Source organism: Numenius arquata, chromosome 2, assembly GCF_964106895.1.
Source record: "Numenius arquata chromosome 2, bNumArq3.hap1.1, whole genome shotgun sequence".
NCBI lineage: Eukaryota > Metazoa > Chordata > Aves > Charadriiformes > Scolopacidae > Numenius > Numenius arquata.
In genome coordinates, this window is record NC_133577.1 from 58,525,224 (window position 1) to 58,549,884 (window position 24,661).

Sequence of the window (24,661 nt, forward strand, 5' to 3'; positions counted from 1 at the left end):
AGAAGGGAACGGCAGAGTGTGGAACTTGAGCTAGCTCATCCAAAAATGGTAACAACAACAAAAAAGTAAACCTATCATTAGAGGAATCATGTGTTTTGATAGTTCTGTTTAGACAACAGAACAAGTAAAAGCACTTATCTGGTGTAGTTCAGTAAATGCTAATGGATCCAGCATGTGATAACAAGTTTATTTTTGCCTTGGGTCTTTGGTGAGTGAACATAGTGCTTTCTCTCATTTTGTTTTAAAAAATCTGTTTTGTGCTTTGCTTGTCAAACAGGCCATTGCTAGTGAAAGTCTTGTACTAAGAGGGTTAAGTTTGTTGTTCTTCCCCACCTAATCTGTGGAAAAATGTTTTGGCTGGCCTGAGTAGTTATACTGTCAGTTGATTTTATAAGTTTAGCACAAGTTATGCTTTCTCTTCTGCTGTGGAATGGCAGATCTGCGTCGTGGGGAAAGGCAAAGCTACCTCTGCTGGATGGGGGCAAATGGTCTGCTGGGGTTTCCAGTGGGCTCTTGTCTTTGTAGCGTAACCAGGAGCATGTGTGTAGTGTGCTTTCACTTGAAGTCACGGGTCAGCCTAGATGAATATGAGCTTGCTTAGGACTGTGGAGCTTAATAAGTTCTTTCCCAAATTTGACTTAATCATTTGGTTTCAGGTGGTGTCTTGTGTGGCCGTGCAGTCTGTCCTGTGAGACTCTTATTCCTTGCCATTTAATACTGATAATTTATTTTGCCTTAGAGAAACTAAAAAGAAATCCTAGAAGTCTTGAGAAGTAAGTTGTTTCCACTCATGAAATGCCCCCCATTTACAGATATTTCTTAAACAGTTTGGTCACTGCTAAGAACAGATTAGCTTTCAGCAAGTTTAATGAATAAATAGCTAGACTTTTGTCATTTCATTATTAGCTTTTTGGGTCTAAAGTAAATAGGTTGAATGTACCAAGGAGGAAAATCTCACACTGGCTCTGGACTAGGCATTGAGCACATGAACGTAATTTAAAAGTACTTTTAAACCAAATTTCTGGCAATGTCCTATCTTAAGATGCCTAGTTGAAGGACTAAGTAGGTTGAATGATTTATTTAATGAATTTGTACTTTCATCTTCATACTTAGCAGATTTCATGCATTAATGGCTGAAAGGTTTGTTTAGGAATTTTGCTTGCTCTTTTTAGCAGCATCTTTTAAATATTGGTACTGTGAAAGACCATAAAACTTGAGAAAGTTGATTCACAATGAAAAGTACTTTGGGTTCTCTGGCCTTGTCCTTCCCCCAAGGAAGCTGGTACGCCTCCTCTCGAAAGAGCAGTAACTAACATTTCTTTCTTTGTTTATCAACACTTGTATGACCTTGAGTGTCTTGATGGCAAACCCGCACTCATCCATTTATTTTCACTGAATTTCACTGAATTTTTTTAGAGTTGGAAGGGACCATATAGATCATCTAGTCCAACTCCCCTGCTGAAGCAGGATTGCGTAGAGAATGCTACTCAGGACTGCATCCAGGTGGGTCTTGAAAATCTCCAAAGAAGGGGACTCCACAACCTCCCTGGGCAGCCTGTTCCAGGGCTCTGTCACCCTCACCGTGAAGAAATTCTTTCTCATATTCGAGTGGAACCTCCCATGTTCCAGCTTGTGCCCGTTGCCCCTCGTCCTCTCACTGGGAACCACTGAAAAGAGTCTGGCTCCCTCCTCCTTCAACCCACCCTTGAGATACTTAGAAGCATTAATAAGGTCTCCCCTCAGCCTTCTCTTCTCCAGGCTAAAGAGTCCCAGCTCTCTCAGCCTTTCTTCATAAGGGAGATGCTCCAATCCCTTAATCATCTTTGTTGCCCTTCGCTGGACTCTTTCCAGTAGTTCCCTATCCCTCTTGAATTGGGGAGCCCAGAACTGGATGCAATACTCCAGTTGTGGCCTCACCAGTGCAGAGCAGAGGGGGAGAATGACTTCCCTCGACCTACTGGCCACACTCTTCCCTATGCAGCCCAGGATTCTGTTGGCCTTCCTGGCCACAAGAGCACATTGCTTGCTCATTGTCATTTTGCTGTCTACTGAATTTCTACTATTATAGAATATTATATATAGACTATTATAAAATAGGCTACTACTATTTTCAACTGAAGGAGTTCATGAAGACTCTACTCAAAGTTATTCTTGACAGCTGGCGTTGCCGTAATGTCCTCTCTGCTTACCAGAGCCTCTTCTGGACACCGGTGCCTGTTGCTGTGTTCACAGCTCTTTGCTGGAGGGACCCCTTGCTGTCTCATGCTATAATATTTGGACCCTCGCAGTATGAGAAAGGGAAGGAAATGTGACCAGTGTGCAGGTGGGGAGGTATCCTCGCATCCCTCTCCGCCTGGTGGCCAGGTGAGGGCTGTGGATGCTGTCCCTGGAGAGCTTGCTCACAGGTGACCCTGCAGGCACCGTGACTCAAGAAGAACTCCTGCCCCGCTGTTTTTGAAGTGGATTACCTTAATGCTTTGGATCAACTCCAAAACTACCTCAGTTGTCACCAGCATCTCTTCCCACTTTAAAGAGTGAGTTGTTCTATAAATAGCAGTGCTAATTAGGCTCTGTTTGTGTCCCACTTCCCTCAGCTCCTGTTGTCCCCTGTGACGTGACCCTGGAGCGAGAGGCAGCGGGTGCTGACCCAGCTGCTGGCTGTGCTCCGGCAGGGTGCACCGCTCCGCTAGCATGGGGCTCATAAATTTGGGTCTCCCTTCTACCCAGGATTTCTTAAAACTCATAAGATCTTAATCATATTTGATACTTTCCTTCTTCCCTGTTCAAATGTTGCTTAAGTTAACCAACAGATTCAGAAGTCTGCGAGATGGACAGGATGGGTATGTCAGCCGATGCCCTCACTTAGACTTTGTTTGCCTATTTAAAATATATCCTTTTCTCCCAGGTACCCTCAGAGTTGCTCGCTGAATGCTGGAGCCCTGCCTCTCTGGCTTTTTCAGCCTTTTTGGGCCAGGCCAGCCTGCTCAGTGGGGAACAGCCTCCTCTTTGTGACGAAGGGCAGGCAGCTCCCTGCCGCTGCCAGACCTCTCTTCTCCTCCCAGCAGGACTCCCCAGCTCAGAGCAAACTATAACCTATAGCGAGCCATTGAGCCGGGAGCAAGACAAAGTCATGTATTCTCAAGGACAAGAGTGTGCTCTTTCCTGCCTGTGACAGACCACATAAAATATTCCTTCTCCCCTCCCCACATTAGTCTTGTCCTGGCTGCTGGCTGTTCTCAGGGACAGGATGTCTTCCTTCATATATTCTTATTCTTACTTAAAAACAGCAATTTCTATTGAGAAACGTGTCAGAACCCTCTTGTTGGATGGGAGGAATGGATTGCGGAGCGGTGTACTTCGGAAGGAAAGAAAATATATGTGCTTGGAGGGCAGGGTGGGAGGGGGTGATAGTGACTTGGGGAGGTGGAGGGGCCTTGGGAGGCTGGAAGGGAGGTGGAAGATTGGTAGGGTTTACCACAACTGAAGCAAACAGTTTGTAATAGCAGGGGCACTGAAGAAGAAGAAACATTAAAAGCAGAGAATAAAGTAAAGAAACACTTATGTGAAGCAGTATAGCGGAGAAAGAAAGACTATAGTTAGGAAATTTGAGAACAAATATGTGGATAAAGCAGAAGGGCAATCAATTAAGAATGAAACATTCCATGAAGTGAACAATTTAAGAACAGCTCAGGCAAGATAACCCAAGGAGGTAACAATTAATTAAAACAACATGGGTTAAATTATAATCTCAGTTAAGAAGATCAAATGTCAGATGGAAGCAGATCACTTGAGTAAATTGAGGGTCCAGTTTCACTGGTCTTTGTGAGGTATAAGACTATGAAACTGTAATAGGAGAGGGCATTTTCAGGCCATGAGATAGAAGGAATAGGAATCATTTTACTCTAGAGATGACTATTTCATAGTGGTGAGATTTGGAAGTAGAGTGATGAAATATGTGGAGTACAGCCCACTCACTGCAGCTATCTCTGGTACCTGTCCTACTTAAGAGCTGTGGTAGGGAAAATGTCCATATGGTTAGCAATAAGACAGGAAAAAAACATTTGTTGCTCTGTTTTTTGTTGGGTTTTTTTTTTTTTTTCATTCTGTGGTTGGATGTTGCTGACTAGACAATCCACAGATTTGGCATCTAGTGAACTTTGTTTGCTGAGGTTTAGACTGTCTTCTGGATACCAGCAGATCATACTTAGGGATGATCTTTGGGCAATTCTTTGACTTCTCTTATCTAAAACTGGGGCTGGTTACTACAGTTTTGGGGTGAGACTTTAAAACAAAGGTTCTCTTTATTCTTTCCAGATGCCACCCATAGCATTTCTGCTGAGATGACCTCTCACTTGGTGTTCCAGTAGGATTGGCATTAAATTGATGCATGGATAATGTGTATTTAGAAACAGGGTGTCAAAACTGCATTGTGCTGAGGATTTTCAGCTACTTCAGAATTCCTCAGCCACCTGCACTTGGCTAGTTTTGATTCCAGACTGTGGAACAGCTCTGGGAAGGCAAGGGTTTCGTAGGGGCAGACATGAAGCTTCTATGCTTCTGGTTGTCAAATGCCAGCACCTTCTCCAGACTGATCTCACTGAGCAGGAGGCAGAGTGGAAAGTGTTGGAGTTCTGTGTCTCTGGTGTTCTCTCTCTCATTTTGCAACATTTTCATCATCTAGCTTCTGCCCCAAATAGACCTTCATTCCAGTGGCTGTGAAAATACACCCTTTGGGGATCTGCAGGGCAGATTTGTGAGAAGCGTGCAGCATAAATCACAGAATCTTCTTGGTTGGAAGGGACCTTTGAGATCATCGAGTCCAACCACAATCAATTGATAACGGACTTTTATTACAGTGAATAAGAACACAGAAATGTCTTTAGTAGGACAGATTACTAGATCAGGTCCATTTAGTTTAGTTTCCTATCTCTGTCAAGGACTGGCACCAAACATTGCAGAGAAGGTCATGCAATAGATAGGGATATGCGGTACAATCTCCCAAATAAATCAATGTCTCAGATTCTTATAGTTATGAGGCTTACCCTTCAGTAACTTAATTTAATACCTCATTCAAAATGACTGTTGTTAATTATAAAAACCTTTCATATTCTTGGTGCATACATAAACAATCAGTCCCTTCTTAACCTTCATTATGCTTAATTTAGGAAACGCAGGTGTAGTCAGAATGGTTAGTTCTTAAATATATATGTCTCATTCTTAGATTGCTGCTTAATCACTTAAAAAGAAGTATACCAGATGAAGAGGAAATATTTTTTTTTTTTTACTAATTTGCTTATTTATCTGGTTTATTTTTAGATTGTAACATTGTACCAGAAAACAAAATGTCATCATGCTGTTGAAAACTAAATAGCTCATCTTTAGCCCTGTAGTAAAAGTTTTAATTACCATGGAAATTGAACTATTGCTCTTTAAAATGTTCAGTTATTACTTCTGAAATATGATTCTTCTTTATAAATAATTATCTGCTTGAATTTCTTGAGACGAGTAGCATAGAGCAACTGAAGGTCAATCCCATGATTAAATATAGCTCTATAACTTGTCATGCATTCTTGAGCTGCAAGGTGAATTTTCAGGATGAGTTTGAGACCTAAAAAGCTGGCAATTGGACTGCCCAGTTGCTGGATGCTCTCAAACGCTGCATGAATTTTCACCAGCTAGTTTCAGGCCTGGGAGCTCTGAATGTAATGAAGGGCTCAGTCAAAAGCATCCTAGAAAGCAGATGTTGGGGTAACTTTGTGCAGTAAACATCCTGTGGGTGTGAATGTGAACGTCTTCTTACGCTGGTCACGGAGACTAACATTTATCTGCCTGACAGGATACATTTCTCAGGTTCACTCAGTAGCAGGAGAAAAAACCACAAACTCCCATATTGGAGTCTATCGTTGGTTCGTGATGAAATCAGTCAGTGCTGCCCTGGCGAGCTGGGGAGGAAGGGGTCAGAAAGAGAGGGCATCCCGGGTGCCTGTCTCTTTGGGCTAGGGACTGTCTCTGCTCCATGTCGCTGGTATGGGACCCTTTTTGTTGACATGTAGTTTCCACAATACTCATAAGTGATTATGCGCTACTCCCAGTCCAAACTGATGACTTCAGTATAAATAAATTAATTATAGAACCTGCTACTCTCCTTCCTCACTCCCCTCAGGATCTTGATCGTCACTGTTTCAGGGGCCAAGGTTGCTATTGATTATCACATCCCCGAACAGTGCTTCCTTGTTAGTGAGTAGTATGTCCAGCCATAAGTTGGCCCATCAATACCCGTGTCAGAAATTATCCGTGACACACTCCAGAGATCTCCCAGGTTGCTTGCATCACTCTGTGTTGCCCTTCACATAGATGTCGGGGAGATGGAAGTCTCCTAGTAGACCCGGAGTTTGTGATCCGGAGTTGTTTAAAGGAGGTTTCTGTTACCAAAACTATGCCTCATTCTTCTGGAACTGGCAGTGTGGATGCCTGGGTAAAAGTAAGCTCAGGTTACTGATCTGTGTGTAGGAGAGATGGGGAGCTGATCGAGACCATCAGCAGCTGGACGTGAGTATTGGAGGCAGAAGGTGGATGGCAAACAAGAAGACGGTTCCTCCCTTGGGCAGAAGAGTGCTGCTCGACAGTGGTTAAAGGATGTCTCTTCTGTCTTGAAATAGTTTGTTCCCCGTGGTGATTACCTGGCATGAGATGAAGGTAGAAGGTCTGAGCGGATGCCCTACGCTTCAGCTTGCTGCCTGTTCGCTATGGAGAGGAGCCCTGGTTGTTGGAGCTCCAGCTGTGCCGAGTTTGGGTAACTGTTTAGCAGGGGTACGGCTCCTCTCCCCCTTTCCTGTCCAGTGGGATCGCTTGGACGCGCTGGCCTGAGAGGCTTTGCGTGGTGCTGAGTTTTATGTCTTCTTTGTAACTGCTGATTTATAAACTCCACTCTCAGTTCTCTTCAGAACCTAGTTCCAGTATTCTTTATTATTTAGATTTGTTTGGATTATGGGTAGTCTGTGAAAACTAGAGCACAGCAGCTAATTAAATGTAGGATTTCAACAGTCCTTCAAGCAAAAAGAAGTTTCCTGTGATATGTGTGGCTGTATATGTCAAACGCTTCAGGTTTCGCTTTTATTTAGAATTTCATAATGTTGCACTCTATATAATTCTTGCAGGCATTACAAGGTGGCATGTGTTTTGCATCGCTGTAGCGCGCCAGGCAGCTATCTGAACAGCAGCACTTCAGCTGTGTGCTGCCTTGACTCTAATGAATCCTGCAACTGGGCTTCTGGGAATAACGAAGTCTAAGGAGGATGGAAAACTCTCAACCAGCGGAGCAGAAAGAGGAGGGAAAGTAAAACCCTGGACTTGAATTCTGACAGGAACGTTTCCCGTAGCTGTAGGGAGGCTGTTTCGCAACACTGGAACCCTAGGGTTTCCCAAAACCGCCCGCTTGGCGTGTGTGCCTGTGCAGAGGAGGTGTGATTGTATAGCTGGGGGCAGGTCCAGCAGATGGCAGAGGCAGGAGAGGTAGATGGAAAATAAACATCTTGGCAAAGTTAGGTAGGAGTCATAGCGTGTAGTAATCCCTGCTGTTTTGTGTTTGACAGGCTTTTAGGGACTCTTCTCCCACATTTAGCGTTAACTTGTCAAAGGCCCCCAGATTAGACAGAGGGGTGAAGTTGGATATGTTGCTTTCTTTTTTTTTTTTTTTTTTTTTTTTTTGGGCAGGATTTCAGGCCTAAAAGAGCTTAGTACGTAACTCATGTTTATCCCCAGGGGAGCTGTTTGATTGCTCTGGGTAATGGTGGGGGTTTTTGCATTCCCGACTTAGTCCCAGCAGCGCAGAGCCTAGCGCAGCAAACCGGTGAGATGAAGATAGACTCGAACATGGTTCCTGTCTCCTCCTCACCTCTTCTTTTTCACTGCCAAGCAACCGCCTGGTTTCTGCTTCTGCTGCTGCTTCTGTGCCTGCTTAGGCAATCTCCCCACCCCCAAACCCTCAAAATCAAACCCAAACCAGTAAATACTGTGGTGTGTTGTGAAACTGTGTTTACGGTGAGTGCTGCCGAGTATCGGTTGTTTAATGGTAACGGCAAAATAGCACGCAATGAGTAAGTATGTGGTGACCTTGGTGGCTGAAGCCGTTTGGATTCTGCTAAGTACTGTATCAGAGCCCTGACAAGATGCGGTGATGCGCTTCTGAAATTCTGGGAGCTTCAGAAATGTGAGTTTGGGAACTGTGCTTTCAGCACCGTGTGAGTATCTGTCCTGAAAGGCCAGTTTTATTGTTCCCTGATTACTCTGGCAAATTCTTTCTAGCTGGTGGGGGAAGCGTTCAGGGGATTCCTGCCAGCTCCTCTTACAGCCTGGAGTAGCTCAGATGATAAGCCTCTGGATGTCCTTTGAAAGCAACGGTTGACTAATAGAAACGCAGAGTACATGTTTAGAGGAAACACGGGGTGCTCTAGGTCCCGGTGACTTAAGCCTGACCCAGGAAATTCCCGATGTTTTGTACACCCTGGGATCAAAGGGTATAGTTGTGGTGGTGAAGAGTGAGTCGGTGCTGTCTCTGCAGCCAAAGGGGCTTGGCTCGGGTTAGGTTGCCAGTGGTGTGACTCAGGAATGAGATGATGTGGGTGGAAAGTGAGAAGACGTCTGTTGGACTCTCCCACACCTCCTGTGAGTTACTCGCTGGGCTGCTGTGCAGGAGCGCGCATTGGTGAGAGGGGAGGTCTTAGCACATTTAAAGTCATTGCAAGAGACGTTTTACATGGAGTTGTCAGTAAGCTGGCAGCGCTCTTGAGAGCAAATGGCAAAAGTTTACTTCTGCATCAGCATTTTATCCTTTCTAATGAGGTGCTAGAGGGAGTGAGGTATATGGCAGTTTTTGTTACTGAGAGATAGGCTCAGAAAGATAGGAAAAATCATCACTTTCCTGTGATTGTGTTCCTATTGTCTAGGCCAGGGGATAAGCAACAGATTTTAATGATGTGTACTCACCTATGGATGTAGCAGATATAGGCTCATCACACTTTAACTATCTAAAAGTTAAATTTCTCTGTTAGTACTCCTACTGTAGTTTCCCCCTGCTTTAGGTAATTAACAGGCAGAGGTACCTGCAGCTACTGACAGCTCTCTTCTGCCTCGGATACGTGTGTTGGGGCAGGGTAGGTGTCTTCCTGTTGACTGTGGAAAGTCTAGATGATGAACATAAAATAGATGCCTAACTGTGCGGTGGCTGGGCTTTGATGGCACGAGAATCTTAGGAAGAACATTGGGACTTGAAGCACCCCAGTAGACCCCAGTTACATGAGTGCAAAATGGAGCTTCAACCACTAAGTGCTCCGGCATCGCAAATCAATTAATACAACACACAGCTGTCACTCAGCCACCGAGAATGGAAGTAGGAGAGTTACAAAAAGAAATCCTGTGGTCCAGCCAGAGGCTTCGCATTTTCTTCTGCTTTATCATACCAGAGTCCGAGTTCTGCAGTGTACCCTGACGATCATCAATAAACTTGATTTTTTTTTTTTTTTTTTTTTTTTTTTTTTTTTCTGGGCCTACAGGAAAGCAAGCGGTGAAGACAGAGGGGGTATGTTGCCTCTTGTCCCTGGGACAGGTGTTTCGAGATGACTTGTGAAAGCATCTCAGCTGACCTTCCCTGTAAGCACAGACTTATTTCAACTCAGAGCTGGTGAGATCCTTTCTGATTTCAGTAAGTCTGTAAACAGGCAATAGCGAGAATTCAAATATGATGGAGTTAAAGATGAGTGCAAGATGATTGCCATTTAACTTTTTTCTGTGGCTTCACCAGAGGAAAAGAGATGTAAAAAGACTTGGAATTGGAGTTTCTAATGAAAAGATGTTCCAAATTGGATGTGTCTTTCCCTTATTTTAATCCACTTACTGCATTTAGCAAAGTATTTGCATTAATGAAACTGACTCTATAGCACCTAATACCCAGGCAAGATTGAAAACACGTTACCAAAACTGCTTCAAAAATGAACCTTGTAACCACAAACAGTGGAAGTGCAAGTTCAAGATATGTTTCAGGTGCATGGCTCTGTTTTAATCTGTGGTAATTTTACCATTGAGTTTTATCTGTTAGAAGCTGTCTGTCAGCACACAGAAGGATCACTGAACTCAGTTCAGAAATATCTCTGGATACTTGGCCAACTGATCATCAGCTATTTTCAAAAGTGATGTTGATGGTTGCAGCAACTCGGGCTGTAAGTGAAGTCCAGTGTCAGTGCTTGACGGTGCATTAAATCGTGGCTTTCATCCAGAACTGGACTATTACAGCTTAACTCGTGTACAATTCTGGGTATACAGGGGCAACAAAGGACACAGTTCTGTTAAGGTCCTTTTCAAGAAATCTAAAGCAAGACATTATTTGGCATTTATCAGATTTTTCTTTTTTTCCCTCTCAGTAAGTAGGAAATGTGATATATATGGCTGGAATCTCAATCATAATCCACCCCTTTATGAAATTTGTCTCACTGGCTAATTTAATCCAAATTAGACAGAACAACAGAAGTCTTAAAAGTAGTCAGTTCCTACGAGTTTCGTGAAAAACGGCAGGTGGATAGAAGAGAGAGAGATCAAAACCGAGGTTTCCTATTTTGTTTGGCCGATCAGCTTGTCCTGTGAGCTGGCAGGGCATCAGATGGATGCATCCCAACCAGACAAACCTCGCTCTGTCTCTTCAACAGCTCATGGTTATGAGATGTGGGAAACAGTTTCTGGACGAGGAGAGTAACAGGTTTCTTTTCTCTCGGTTGTCGATCTACTCATAATCTTTGATGGGTTAAAGCTTCCCCCCCCCCCGATGTGCACCTTTATATGCCTTTGAAAATGTATTGCTATTCCATGCCTGTTCGTGTGATTTTACATATTCTTGTCTCTATCAGGTGTGTAGGCAATGGCTGCCTGGTTACCTACAGATTTTGCATCAAAAAGCTCTCAGACTGACCTGTGGAGGATTATTCCTTTCCTCTTCATTTCTGTGCTCTCAGTTTGTGGGCATTTCAAGATGCTTAAATCTGTGCAATGGAGGAATTTTTTTTTTATTTTTATTTTTTTATTTTTTTTCCTGGCCAGTTCACCTTCTACAGAGGGGCATGACTTTAACCGATCAGATTAGTAAAAAGCTCCCTATGGATCTTCTTGGATTGGAGTGTGGGGGCACTTTTGTGAGGAGCATTATATAATACTTCCAGGGCTTTTATCTGGGTTGCAGAAGCAGGTGGAGAAGTCACTGTAGTGTGATAATTGACTGCTTAGATCTAGGTGGTATGTATCATCACTCTAGATATTACAAGCTCAAACGTAAGATTAGAGCTGCTCGATTTATTTTTAGCGGATCTCCTTCTCCTGGCAGAATACAGCCATCCTGTGCCCTTGTAGAAGCCGAATATTTCTTTGTGCTTGTAGCGGTGCGAAGCAGGCAGCGATTTTGCTGAAAGGAATGAGGGAAGTGGTAAGAAAAACTAATTTTTTTTTTCCCCCCGTGCAGCAGCACCGTCGCGTATTGTAACTTGCTGTCTCAGTTGATGGTTCTGCTGTTTTGCAAGACAGCGATTCATTAATTTCACCTCATCTCTGTGAAAGCTGCTCTCCTCCTGCCAGGTTTATAAGATTAAAAAAAAGAAGAATAGCACACGAAGCAATTAATCTATTCCCTCTGCCCCATTCCCCTTTGCCTCTGAATTCTCTCTGACGAAACTACCAGTTCATGCAGTTGTGCCATCTCAGAAATCTTTCTGACAGCCCACCGTGAGGGCTCTATGAACAGAGCTGGAAGACCATCAAATGAGGCTGCTGGCAAATAGCGTCTTTCTATGAGATGTGGTAGACGGGCAGAAGACCTACAGTCCCTCCCTCGTAGCTCATGTTAACTGTAGAAGCCTCGATGGGCTTTCTGGGGTCTAGAGCAGCAGATCTGGCTTCTTGGATTGGAATTAAACTACCAAATGCAGATGTCTCCCTCTAAGATAGTCGGTCTGTTCATGGTCATTAGAGAGGAAGTAGGTGTCTATTGAGTTTGAGATGACTCACACCTTAAAGGAAGCTCTCTCTACTACGAAGAACTCTTGGAGCAACTTGGATAGAGGCGCTTACGTTTCAAATACTGTAAAGAAACAAGATGAACCCCCTGTCTTCCCTGGGATGGGCCCTCAAACACAGTTGTCGTATTTAGGGGCTGGTGGTGGTGGCATTAGCAAAGCAAAGGAGCAGTTGGGTGTAGTGCCAGTCAATTCCAGCATCATGTGAGGTCATTCCTCTTGAGCTGGTGGCTGCTGGCCAGAAACCATCAGCTCATGCTCACATTCATCACTTCTCAAGGGAATGTGGCTGTTTGTCACAGTTCCTAGGTAAGATGACGAGTCACTGTCTCTCCTGGATGAGATTGGGGCTTCATTGGGAACAATATAGATAACTCGGAGGCGTCCTGCGTGCCAGCAGATTTTACTGCTTGAGTAATAAAGCAGCACTACGGTGCTGTTTTTGCGATTGCAAGTCACAACTTGTGGTGGTTTCCTTATATATAGCTCTTTATACATCTGGTATGAGAGTCTTGGAAGAACTTCATCTGACCGAATACCAGAATTCATACTCTATAACTCACCCATTATAATTCATACATTATAATTTGTGTTTCAAAGTTTATAAGCAGGCTGTATGCATAGCAGTTTGAAGCAAGTTTGCATGAATCAAAATGTATTTTCTTTGAAAAGAGGCTAACAATGCTGTGTTTCAATAGCTTTCCAGATCAAATCTGCTCAGTTTGTAAGTAAAAGAATTGTCAGGAGGAAAGTTAAACTTCAGGCTTGTCAGATGTTCAGGTGGGCTTGTATTCACTGAGAAATATCCTGATTTTTTTCTAGTTCATGAACATTGTTCAATAACAAAGATAGCCCATGGCAAATTTTGGCCTTATCTGTACTTCTAAATCTAACAATCTAAATGTTGCACAGTTCAGTCCTCCTTTGCACTTGCAATATTAATGAAGGTATGGAATAAATTGATGTGATGCTATTAAAAGAATCACGTCTGTTTACAGTGGTAGAAAAGTATATCCTTTCAATTGCTTCTCTTAAAATTCAGAGTTTTGATCAAAGAGAGGATGCATAATCAACTAAAGTAACTGCATATCTTTATCACACTATATGAAATTTGATTTTAAATTCAAAGGAGAATCTGATAGAGATTAAATAACCCAAAATCATCTGAAGGTTCAGAGGTTTATCTGAGACACAGTTCAATTTTGAGAGAACAGAATTTAGGCAAGTTTCGGGAATTACAAGGTGTGCCATGTAATACTGTTATTACTCTGAAAATGAGTAAAAGTCTTAAGATCCTTGAAATTTTAAGCACGAAGTCTATCGTTGTTTGAAAGGAGGGTGGAGGAAAAAACCAAAACCATTTTCCATGATAACTCTGAACATCTCTGGCTGACAGCTCGGATTTTGCCTACTGCAAGGCAGCAGCGTTGTACCGTGCTGCTGTAGCAAGGATAAGGTATTAAAAACCGGTTTTATATTTCTTTTGCAGACTGGAAAACAAAACTGTGAACATGCAGAAAACAGAACATGCGTGGCACCAAATGTTTTGTTCAGTGATTTTAAAATAAATAGTGAAAACCCAAAGATACAGTATTCTCAGGTTAAATATTCTCAGGTTAAATAAAATACTTTGTTTCCCTTTTGGGCACCTCAAAAAGAGCTGGAAGAAAGTTCTAAAGGAAAAGATACTGATGATGCAGAAAAGATGGAAGTGCTTGATTTCATAATTTTCCCCCCAGACTATTAATTTGGAAATTTGTAGCAAATTATCCAATGGTTTATAGTTAAAATTTCTTACTCTCTGTATAAAGTCACATACAGCTCTACTGCTAAGCTAGTGAAGGTGCTTTTCATGAACTATCCTTATTCTGAGAAGTATCTGTCTCTCCAGCCTTTTTCCTTTCAATGCAGGTTGCAGCACCAGGCAGTTCAATATCTGATTTGCTTCTGCCTGTGACCTTTTTATTGTCCTGATAACTTTCCTCTCTTGAGGAAGGTGGGGGAAATATTACATGATCCTTGTAAAGTCCAGGCACTGGGCATTGCTGCGGGGGCCATTGGAATAGGCTGAAAATTTCATAACAAGAACCAATATAGTAATAAATGTGAGGAGAAAAACTGTCATGATTTTAGTCTTCATAAAATCTTATCATATTGCAGAAAGCTTGGCTGGGAAATAAATCAGATTATCTTTCTGTTCTGCTCTGCGATGTCTGCTCTTTTTCATATTTCTTTTTCATTGCATTTAGACCTATTCTTCAAGCTTAGGTAACTGGGGGATTTTCAGAAATTAACCTGTGCAGAGCAATGTATTCCTGATTTAGATACTGTTTTTGGCAAAGGTCTTAATTTTAGTTAGAGCTTAAACTAGTACCGCTTTCCCAAACAAACAATTTGGTATGATTTTGTGAATATCAAGAACATTTGCATTGGCTGTTCTCTTATTCTTTTGATACTTGCCCATGATGTTCTTAGGAGGGCAATTTTAAGATCATATTCCTGAATAGTTGTGCTGGGGGTAGTTTTAAATTTCCTCCCGGGTGGTGTGGAGTTGGCTATAGAGAGAAGAGGGGCAAAAATACTTGACGAGGCTAAAGCCAGTTTTGGTTTTGATGTGAAGGAGAATCACAGAATCGCCTAGGTTGGAAGGCACCTTTAAGATCATCTAGTCCAACCTAAAAAAACCCAACAAAACCAAAACCCAAACAAAAAAAACCCCACCAACACTAAACCATGTTCCCGAACACCATGTCAACTCATCTTTTGAACACCTCCACGGATGGTGCCTCAACCACTTCCCTGGGCAGCCCATTCCAAGGCTTGATAACCCTTTCAGTGAAGAAATTCTTCCTAATATCCAACCTGAACCTCCCCTGGCGCAACTTGAGGCCATTTCTTCTTGTCCCATCGCCTGTTCCTTGGGAGAAGAGACCGACCCCCCCTGGCTACACCCTCCTTTCAGGGAGTTGTAGAGAGCGAGAAGGTCTCCCCTCAGCCTCCTTTTCTCCAGGCTGAACACCCCCAGCTCCCTCAGCCTCTCCTCATAAGACTTGTGCTCCAGACCCCTCACCAGCTCCGTTGCCCTTCTCTGGACCCGCTCCAGCCCCTCAATGTCTGTTTTGTGGGAAGGGGCCCAAAACTGGACACAGCCCTCGAGGTGGAGCCTCACCAGTGCCCAGTACAGGGGGACGATCACCTCCCAAGTCCTACTCCCCACTCTGTTCCTGAGACAGGCCAGGATGGTGTTGGCCTCCTTGGCCACCTGGGCACACTGCTGGCTCATGTTCAGCCGGCTGTCCACCAACACCCCCAGGTCCTTTTCTTCCACTCTGCCCCCAGCCTGGAGCGCTGCGTGGGGTTGGTGTGACCCAAGGGCAGGACCCGGCACTTGGCCAAAGAGAAAGACCACATGGCTCTGTGTTGTGTGACTTGGAGTTAATTCAGTGCTTCCCTTAGCATCTCGTGGTAGCAGAGAGGTGACAGCCTCTTCCCTCCATCTCTCTAGTAAATTCATAGTGGGTATTTGTGCTCCAACCCACAGGGGCAGTTAGGTGTTTGAAGCAAGAGTTTGATGTGTGTGATATCTGCCCTGATAAGAGAAGAACGTTATCTTCCACTTTCAGTTTCCTTATGCTTGCTGTCTTCTGCCCTGCCTAAGGTGCAGGCTAGCATGCCTTGAACCCCTTGAATAGTAAGGTACTTTAAACACTTTGAAATTCTCAGAGCCTCAGTGACTTCTTCAGGCTAACACCCAATTACAAGTATTATATTGGGCTTTTGGGGAAAGAAAAATTCAATGTGTGTGACCAAACCCAACTAATGATGTTTTCACAGAATATTCAGAAGCCAAATGCCAACTGCAGCTGCAAGCTTATGCGACCACACTGATTCTAATTGAATCAGTGATTTTACTGTTATTGAGTGTATTCTATAGCTTTCTGTAAAGCCATAAAATTCTCAGGCTGCTAGCTTGGAGCAAAAAAATGGCCAGAAGTATAGCTGTTATGTGGCTATATGAGAGGGCTCTCTTCTGGCTGTAAGCATTAGCTGCCGCCTACTGCTGGAGATTGGATATGGGGCTTGATTTTTTTTTTTAATGTTCTTGCATGGTGTTGATCATTGGATGGATGAATTCAGGATGGGTCCAGGTGTGAACTTGCTCAGATTAATTCTTGATCCTCTGCATTCCTTTTAATCAGTGATCTGCCAGACAACATTAAAATATTGTTGATAATTTTTTCTGATTAGAAAAGGAGCAGAGCAGCAACCGATCCAGAGGACAAGCCCAGGAGACAGAGCAGCCTATGTTTCCTGCTAAACTTCCTAATTTTCAATAGATCCATATCTGAAATATCACATTTAGCAAACCAGAGTGCAGGTTGCAGTTACAGATGGATGTTCCCATCCTGGGAAGCATTGGCAGCCAAAAGACTGCTAAATAGTTAATCAGTTAAATGTGCTTTGGCCTTGGACATGGGATGCATGGGTAATAACAGAGAGGTCATTTTGTCCCTGTAGTTGGAGGGCGGGAAAAATAATTTAAAAAATCAGCCAAAACCTGAAGTGCCAAAAATTCAAACTCTAAACTGGATGTAACTTTGTTAGAGGCAAGATTTTAACTGTTAAGCAACAATTGTGGTTTCTCCCCTGCCACCAAAACTTCTTGCAAGGGCATTTGGATGTATTACTCTTCTTGAAATATTACGCTGAAGACCTAATTTAGGAATTCCAGGATTAGATTTGAGTGTTGGAGGTGGTCAGACCAGTTGTGTTCCAGAACCACTATTGATACTAATCCCTGAAGTATTTCCATTAGGGACATTAACCCGGGGTCCCGTAAGCATGCATGTGCTGGGAAATAGGTGTTGATTTAGTTTAAGTGTCCATGAGACTATTGGTATGTCCTCCTGCCTCTACTGGGGGATATGTAGATGGAAGCAATTAAGCAATTGCACTGAAACGGAGCCTTTCAAATTTTCCCTAATGAACCCAAGTGACCACCCGTACTCTGGATTTCAGCAGTGCCACAAATCCCTAGTTGTGAGCAAAGGTCTGGTGCTTTTGGCTCGACACCAGCTGAAACTCCAAAGGCAAATGAATTTTTTTCTGTGGGTGTTCAGATTCATTTGATCCCAAAGCAAAACATGGGGAGTTGAACGTGAACGGCTATGTAAAGAAAAGGAGGTTTTTGTCAGACCAAATGCTGCAGTCTTGTGCCGTCAGTTCCTGGGTCCATTTTGTAGTCACTGGACGTAGGCTAGCATGATACCACCTAAATACAGGCGGCTGAGCAATCTGACTAAAGCAACAGGTTTGACCAATTATTTTTATCTCAAACTTGAACCTGGACCTCACTTGTTATTTTAATGCTGCCGTTAAAGCCAAACTGTAATGAAACAGCAATAATAAGTTTTGTGTTACTGTTTTTGAGCAATGGTTGAATCAATGCCCTCGTTCAGCCTGGGGACTGCTGTCACTTGCAGAGCAGCATCAAGCTGTAGCCCTCCTGTCCTCTCCCCTTCCCATGCATGCAGCATCATCCTTCACGGGACACTGCTCTGCAGACCTGAATGGGGTCCTGTTCAGTGCAAGGTTCAGCAAGTGTGTGTGTGTGATTTGCTATAAAGCTACTATCCCCTTGGGGCAGAAAAAAGGGGTGTTGGTAGTGTTACCAGTGCCAGGGCACCAGTAGGTCTTTACAGCTCTGACAGCCCCACCTGGGACCCTTAGCCCCACACCCCATACGCTGTGCCATGCCACGCACCCTCTGCCATCGCTCCATTTAATATCAGGCTTTATGGAATCACGGAACTGTGAGAGTTGGAAGGGACCTCTAGATATCATCTAGTCCAACTCCCCTGCTGAAGCAGGATTTCCTTTAGCCTTCAGTCCTCCTTCATGAAGCCGCCCTCCTGTTGCTGCTGCCTGACAAGTGTGCTCCACGTCAACCTGATCTTTTCCTTGCTGATGTACTACATCCCCCTTGCATGGGTTTAAAAGGAAAAAATTGAGAAGAAGAATTTTTCTCCCCCTCCCTTGCACAGTGCTGGCAGCGCTTGACGTGCTTCAGGTAGCGCAGCATCAGGAGGCAGGCATGGCAAAGAGAGCTGGAGAAGTGATGGTGTGCTGGGGAGGCAGGACCTGCTCCACCTGTGGAGGAGAGACAGCTAAAAGGCTGTAACCTCCCGGCTGACAACCCATGCGGTGGAACCCATTCAGCTTGTAGATGTTACATTTGCTGGTTTCAAGCCATTTGGGATGTTTGAACTAGCTACTGCGTCATTATTGGCTGGGACTCGAGTCAAACCAGGTTGAGATTAAGCATCAACCAGCTGCCAACTGAAATCAAACTGCAAAGTTCATTAACTTCAGATGAAGAATAAGTAGTCTGGGATTTTTATGCAGGCTCTTTCACTGACTTTGTGTATGAATTTAGATTTAGGCCTTGCAAAGAGGTCTGGCTTTCTCTCTGCTTTTAGGTGGAGGAGGGTACACCTGTATTAGCCCTTTGGTCAAAAGTGGGCTTCTGAGGCAAACCTCCTGATTGTCCCCAGTTGCTGCACTTCAGTATCGCACCCAGTGTGCCACACAATCACAGAATCGTCATGGTTGGAAAGGACCTCTGAGATCACCGACCATACACACACAAAAAAACCCTACAGTCTCAGGCACTAGAGCGTGCCCTGAAGTGCCACGTCTACACGTTTCTTAGATACCTCCAGGGATGGAGACTCCACCACCTCCCTGGGCAGGCTGTTCCAGTGCCTGACCACTCTCTCAGTAAAGTCATTCTTCCTGATATCTAATCTAAACCTCCCCTGCCCCAACTTCAGACCATTTCCTCTGGTCCTGTCGTTATTCCGTTGGGAGAAGAGGCCAACACGCACCTCTCTACACCCTCCTTTCAGGGAGTTGTAGAGGGCAATGAGGTCCCCCCTCAGCCTCCTCTTCTCCAAAGAGCAACTCACAGGCTCTTTGTGGAAAAAGACCAGAGTTAGTCTGCAGTAAATCCCACGAAAATCACGTAATGTGGATGTGGGACACTTGACACCAACTATTTCACTCTCCTTCTTTCAGTGTCCAATATCTGCTGGTATAACCTCAGCAAAGGACACCCCGGGGATACAGCCAGTGTCTCAAAACCGCTGCTCAGCTCCCGCCTTGTGCACAGGTTGCTGCTTGAGTTGATGTGCAGAGCCTCTTCAGTGCTAATGCTGCCTTGTAGTTAATGACCTGCTTGGTGCCCAATCCAGCTGAAATCTGGAAGCTAGACCTGAAGTGAGATTCTCAAAGTAACTTTTCTCCTGCTTCTCTCACAAGTAGGCAATTGTCCCTTAAGCACTCTCAGATCTGAGGGCCCCTAGTGCCTTTTCAATACCCGTGTTCAAGTTGTTTAATTCCTCTCATGCACAGGTCTCCTCTGAATTAGAGATAAATTTGAGTCAGAGGTATATTATTTATGTCCTGCGAGTGAAGGAATGCTTGCGGTGAATTAAGTCCTTGGGTAAAAACTGCTGCAGTTTTGCAAATTCTATCATAACATTTTAGCTGTGTATTTTAATCAAGCTCAGCAAATCAGTTCAGACTCCCTGATTCTGCAAAGTACCCTGCTTTAGGTTTGCCTTTGAATCCGTTCTGCTTTTTAATGCATGTTTTCCTATGGAGCTTTTCTCACTTCGTAATTTTGGGATTTGGATCAGAAAGAGAGACTGAATAATGAGACTTCTAATAATTATTCTTTTCCGACAGAAAGCGCATGTAAGTGACAAGATTTTGGTGATAATACATACAGATGCATACTTGAACTAGTGACCTGCCTATCTGTGGACCTTCCAGGAGGCACCTGCTGCTTTTCATAATAGGTTTATTAACAAAGGATTCAATGGGAACCAGAAGAATGCATTTCTGGGGAAGGGAAAGAGTAGGTATATATATATATATAGTCTAATAGATGGAAGGGGGAGCGGGAAATTGTACAAAGATGTGTTCGTTAGCTCATCGGTTTACCCTGGTTAATGAAAGATTCATTAATATAAAACATTCCCTAGATACTTTTCAACTGAGTTATCTGTTATTTTTGTGCTTCTTGCTCAGACCAGACTTCCAGAGAAGGTATGAGTTGCAGGGTTTCACTTGGAAATTTTAATTTTGTTATACAGTTGTATAACAAACAACTATATATAGAGTTGGGGCTCCAGCTGATTTTAGGTATTTGGAAATTGCCATGGGGATAGAAAATACAAAGAAAAGGAGGGAAAAGATAGACAAAAATTATTTTCTTTCCACTTGACAGAGAGAGAAATAATTTTGCAAAGGCTGCAAACTGGAGTTTGTGGACAGCCAGAAAAATCTCCACTCTCAAATCGTTTACTTGGAGCAATATTCCATGTCTGTCTTAACCCGTTTTGCAAAGGTTATTTGGTAAGAGATTTAAAATTTCCTGTAGTTTGATTTTCACAGTTCTCTGATGAAAGCTTTATTTAGGCATCAGCAGGAAGATGATTTGAAGCTTTTCTGTGGTGGGTATAGGTACACCCCCATTAGTGTTTCTAGGAATGGAAATTGCTGCTCTGGCTAAGGCGTTGCTCTGTTCTGCTCAGAGGGAGACAAACCAGCTCTGTAATGGAGAGTCGAAGGGAACACAGTTCCAGAATCACAGAATTGCCAAGGTGGGAAGGGCCCTCGAACGATCACCTGGTCCAGCCTTTTGTGGGCGATGGAGCCTAGATGAGATTATCTAGCACCTTGTCCAGTTGCATCTTGAAAATCTCCAGCGATGGGGACTCCACCATGCCCCTGGAGAAGTTGTTCCAGGGAATGATTGTTCTCTCTGTAAAAAATTTCTTCCTTACATCAAGATAAAACCTCTCCCAGTGCAACTTGTACCCATTTCCCCTTGTCTTCTCCTTGGGGCTCCTTGTGAAGAGAGAGCCTCCATCGTCTTGTAACTGCCTGTCAAGTACTGGAAGACTGTGATGAGGTCCCCTTTAAGTCTTGTCTTCTTCAGCGAGAAAAGACCTAGCTCCTTAAGTCCTCCCTCATAGGGCAGGTTTTCCATCCCTTTGATCATCATTGTGGCCCCCCTTTGGACCCTCTCCAGTCTATCTGTGTCTTTCTTGAATCGTGGGGTCTAGAACTGGACACAATTTTGTCCTAGACTTCATTAATTTGGGGTTGACTTACGCACAGTGATTTACATCTTTTCTGAAATACTTATTGATACAAATAGAGGAGTTCAGGTGAGTATGGAGAAAACAGATGGAAACTAGTTCTTGGAGCACTTCAGTCTGAGCAGCAGTGTGCTCTGGGGTTGTAAGCCCTGTACCCTCACAGTGTAAGGTCTGGGTATGTGGTGGAGCCTCATGCTCTGCAGTGCAGCGCTGTGGGGTCAAATGGACAAAATATTAACATTGTGAGCCATGAAGCATCCTGTCATAAGCTTCTGATTGAGTCTTCATAAAAATCATCTCTTTGGCTCCCTCTGGGGACAGAGGGGCTGCTCAGCCTATTACAGGGGAAGAGTTTACCTTGTGGCTCTTTGTAGAAGCTGACTCTTGACTTCCAACAAAATGGGATACCCAGTTACCTTGTGTAATTTGCTTCCTTTTAACAGTTTAATCTGCCTGCGTGTCATGTGCAAAGGCTACTCTCAGGTACCTGTTTTGGGAGAGGAGTGGACCTCCGGCCCTGAATCCAGCTTCCCTGTGCTTGCATCCTTGCTGTCCCTTGAGAGCCTTCCTCCATGTGAGGGAGCATCCCAGGGGCCCAGGACATCGGTGGGGGCAATGCTGCCCTGGAGCTGGACTGGAGAAAATCACTGAACTTCTCCAGTGGGGAAAGCTAACAAATAGCACTGACACCCCTAGGTTTTTTCCTTGCCATGCAACTTTTTCAAACTGTTTCCTCTTCTGTTAAGATTGCAACAAATCCTCTCTACGGCTTTCATCCAATTTTCAGCTGAAATATGTATGGAAAATAGTATTCACACAATTGCAGAAAATGACTAACTTGTGGCAAAATCAGTTTTTGGTAGGGGAAAATAATGATTTGCATCAGTCTCTGTAGGATTCCCTTTAAAATAAATAAGAAACATATATAATAATACCAATATATTGCAATGACATAATTCTTCAACGTATATTTTACATACATCTATTATATCTAAAACGTAATATAAGCATCACCCTTCCTGTAGAGAAGTAGTCCCATGTGGGCTTCAGAAAGATAGGATATTCCTGGCCTGCAGATGTCTAGAGCTTTTCATCATTCTGTATTTTAGGATATTAATTGCTGAGTTTGCTGTAATAGAGAATTTTTGCTCAATACAACCCTCAACCACCTCCCCAGCTCTCAAATTTCTACTCAAGCTGAGTAGTAACTATTTTGGGGAAATGAATGTATAAGAGGATATGCAGTTTCAGTGAGGGAACAAGAAGTATATCCATTATATATATATCCATATGTATATTTATATCATACTGGGATGACCCAAGCTGGACTTCAGTTAGAGGGCAGGCCCTAATACTGCTGTGAATGTAGCACAAGGATATCTAGTAACTGGAGAGAGATGGCAGTTTTTTCCATACTTAAGTTATGTAACTGTGGGGCTTTAGGAGGCCTACTCTTCATGAAGAAGGTTTGGGACTGAATTTTCATATGCCTCAAATTTAAATTCCAAATGGGCTTCTTTGATTTCTGTATGTGCTGGAGACCAGTTTTTTATTTATTAGAATTGGTTGTAAAGGATGAAGTTCCTCATGCTGAATCTTGGTTTTATTTCTATTTCTGAAAAGTCAGTGGAGGTTTAATTTTTTTTTTACTGTTTCTTTCTAAGATTTTCTTGAATAAAATCAGGATTTTTGTCCCTTCTGTAAGTGAAAAAAAAAAAAAAGTCACCCATGGTTCATCCGCTGGCTGGGAAGATGAATGGCTTGCTTTGGAGCATCTGAGAGCGGCGGGATCTCAGGTGTGAGGGGTGGTCTGTAGAGAAGGTGTGCCAAGGCTCTAATTAATGCAGCTCTTTCTCTTTTGGTTGCCTTCACTAGGAAACTGCTGGAAGAATGCTGCGACCCCGGGCAGCTCTTTGCTATGACAAAGCTGAACTCCCCGATGGGAAAGAACCTCTGGTTTGATGGGGAATTTTTATATTCTTTCACTATTGACAATGCAACTTACTCACTCTTCCCGCAGGTTAGTAATCTTTTATTTTCTTTTCACTTTAAGTATTAATATATTAACTAATTAACATGGTACAAACGAGTATAAATTGGCTAAATGCTCCTCAAGAAATGGTATCTTCATTTCTCAATACAAAACACTCTGCTTTTTTACGTCTGTGTTCTGAAAATTATGAAATGTTCGTATGCATGTTAATATTTCACTTTTCAGGTGTATGGATGTGCACAGGGGATGAGATTGGTTCACCTGTAGTGATTTTTAAAATAAGTTCTGGCTATGTTAAGAAGGTGATTTCTGCATTTCAGTCAGTGATGATGCTCACTAGGAACATGTTCCCTCATCTAGGGTTGCTTGGGTTCAGATCTGTTTAGCTAAGATGTGACAGCACTTTGCGTGAAGGTGTCCAAATTACTCCCAAGTTAATGAAGTTTAGCGATGGTAACCAATGTGAGCCTAATAACAGAAGCCAACAACTTGACTTTGTCAATTCTTGCTGTGTTTTGGATATTAGAAATGGTTTGTTGTTGTTCAGTGAAGGTGTTTTGGGTTAAGTGCATGGTTTTACAGCACTGGGAATTTGTAACAGTGATCTGAGCTCCTTTTATTTTTAATTAATGTATGAGCTCATGTTAAAGAATGAGTTTATTATATTGAATTTTGTATGTGGAAGGAGAAATGTTTTATGTGGCTACATATGTAAAGAAAGTCAAACATCTGGATGTGTTCATTGATTTATATGTTACTTGAATTTCTCAAATTAAAGGCATAGGTATTTATTAAGCCTCCCGATCAGCGTTGAATCGTTCACACTGGGCTGTTCCAGTTAAACGCGTAGCAGAGTTCTTACTTGTTAAATTCATCCCGCAAATAAAACATCAAAAGGTTATTTTGTTTTTTAAAAGTAGCTTCCAGATCTCAACAACAGAGTTATGACTTCGAATGAGTTTCTTTTAGTGGAGAAAGAGTGAGGGGAAACTGAAGTGGCGGGGAGAGAAGGTGGGAACAGCCGCTTTCTGTGTTAAGACATCATCCGGAGAGGCGGTGTTACAGCGCTGTCTTGGTCAGGCTGCCACTGGGGTTGTCTTGTCACTCGGCTGTGCCTGTTCCCATGAACCGGTTGATGGACCTCTGCCTCCTTCAGGCTGCTCCCCGGCTCTGTGTCCCTGCAAGCTCAGCCAACAAGCAGATGCTGAAATGTGCACCACGAGTGGTTTGTTTCCTGCAGTACAGCTGGGAAGGGGCTGCCTGGCTGGAGCGAATTTCTCTCCCTGCCTTTGAGACTGGTAGAAAGTTTACAGGGTGTCGCAGAGTAGCTGCTGTGAATCTTTTTTATGATGATTAGTGTGATTTGTCGCTGCAATATTGCACTGCTTATTGGAGAAAACTGAAATCCTTAGCAGAGCCTTGAACTTTGTACCACACAAAGATATTCG

At 43.3% G+C, this 24,661-nt stretch overlaps 1 protein-coding gene across 1 annotated transcript in view; it reads left to right on the forward strand.

Annotated features, from left to right (window-relative positions):
• ST8SIA1 (ST8 alpha-N-acetyl-neuraminide alpha-2,8-sialyltransferase 1) overlaps positions 1 to 24,661 on the forward strand; it is a 139,358-nt gene that overhangs the window by 14,201 nt on the left and 100,496 nt on the right. The window contains exon 2 of the mRNA XM_074168830.1: positions 23,096 to 23,240. Coding sequence (XP_074024931.1) covers positions 23,096 to 23,240 — 145 coding nt within the window. The remainder of the gene's footprint in view (positions 1 to 23,095; positions 23,241 to 24,661) is intronic.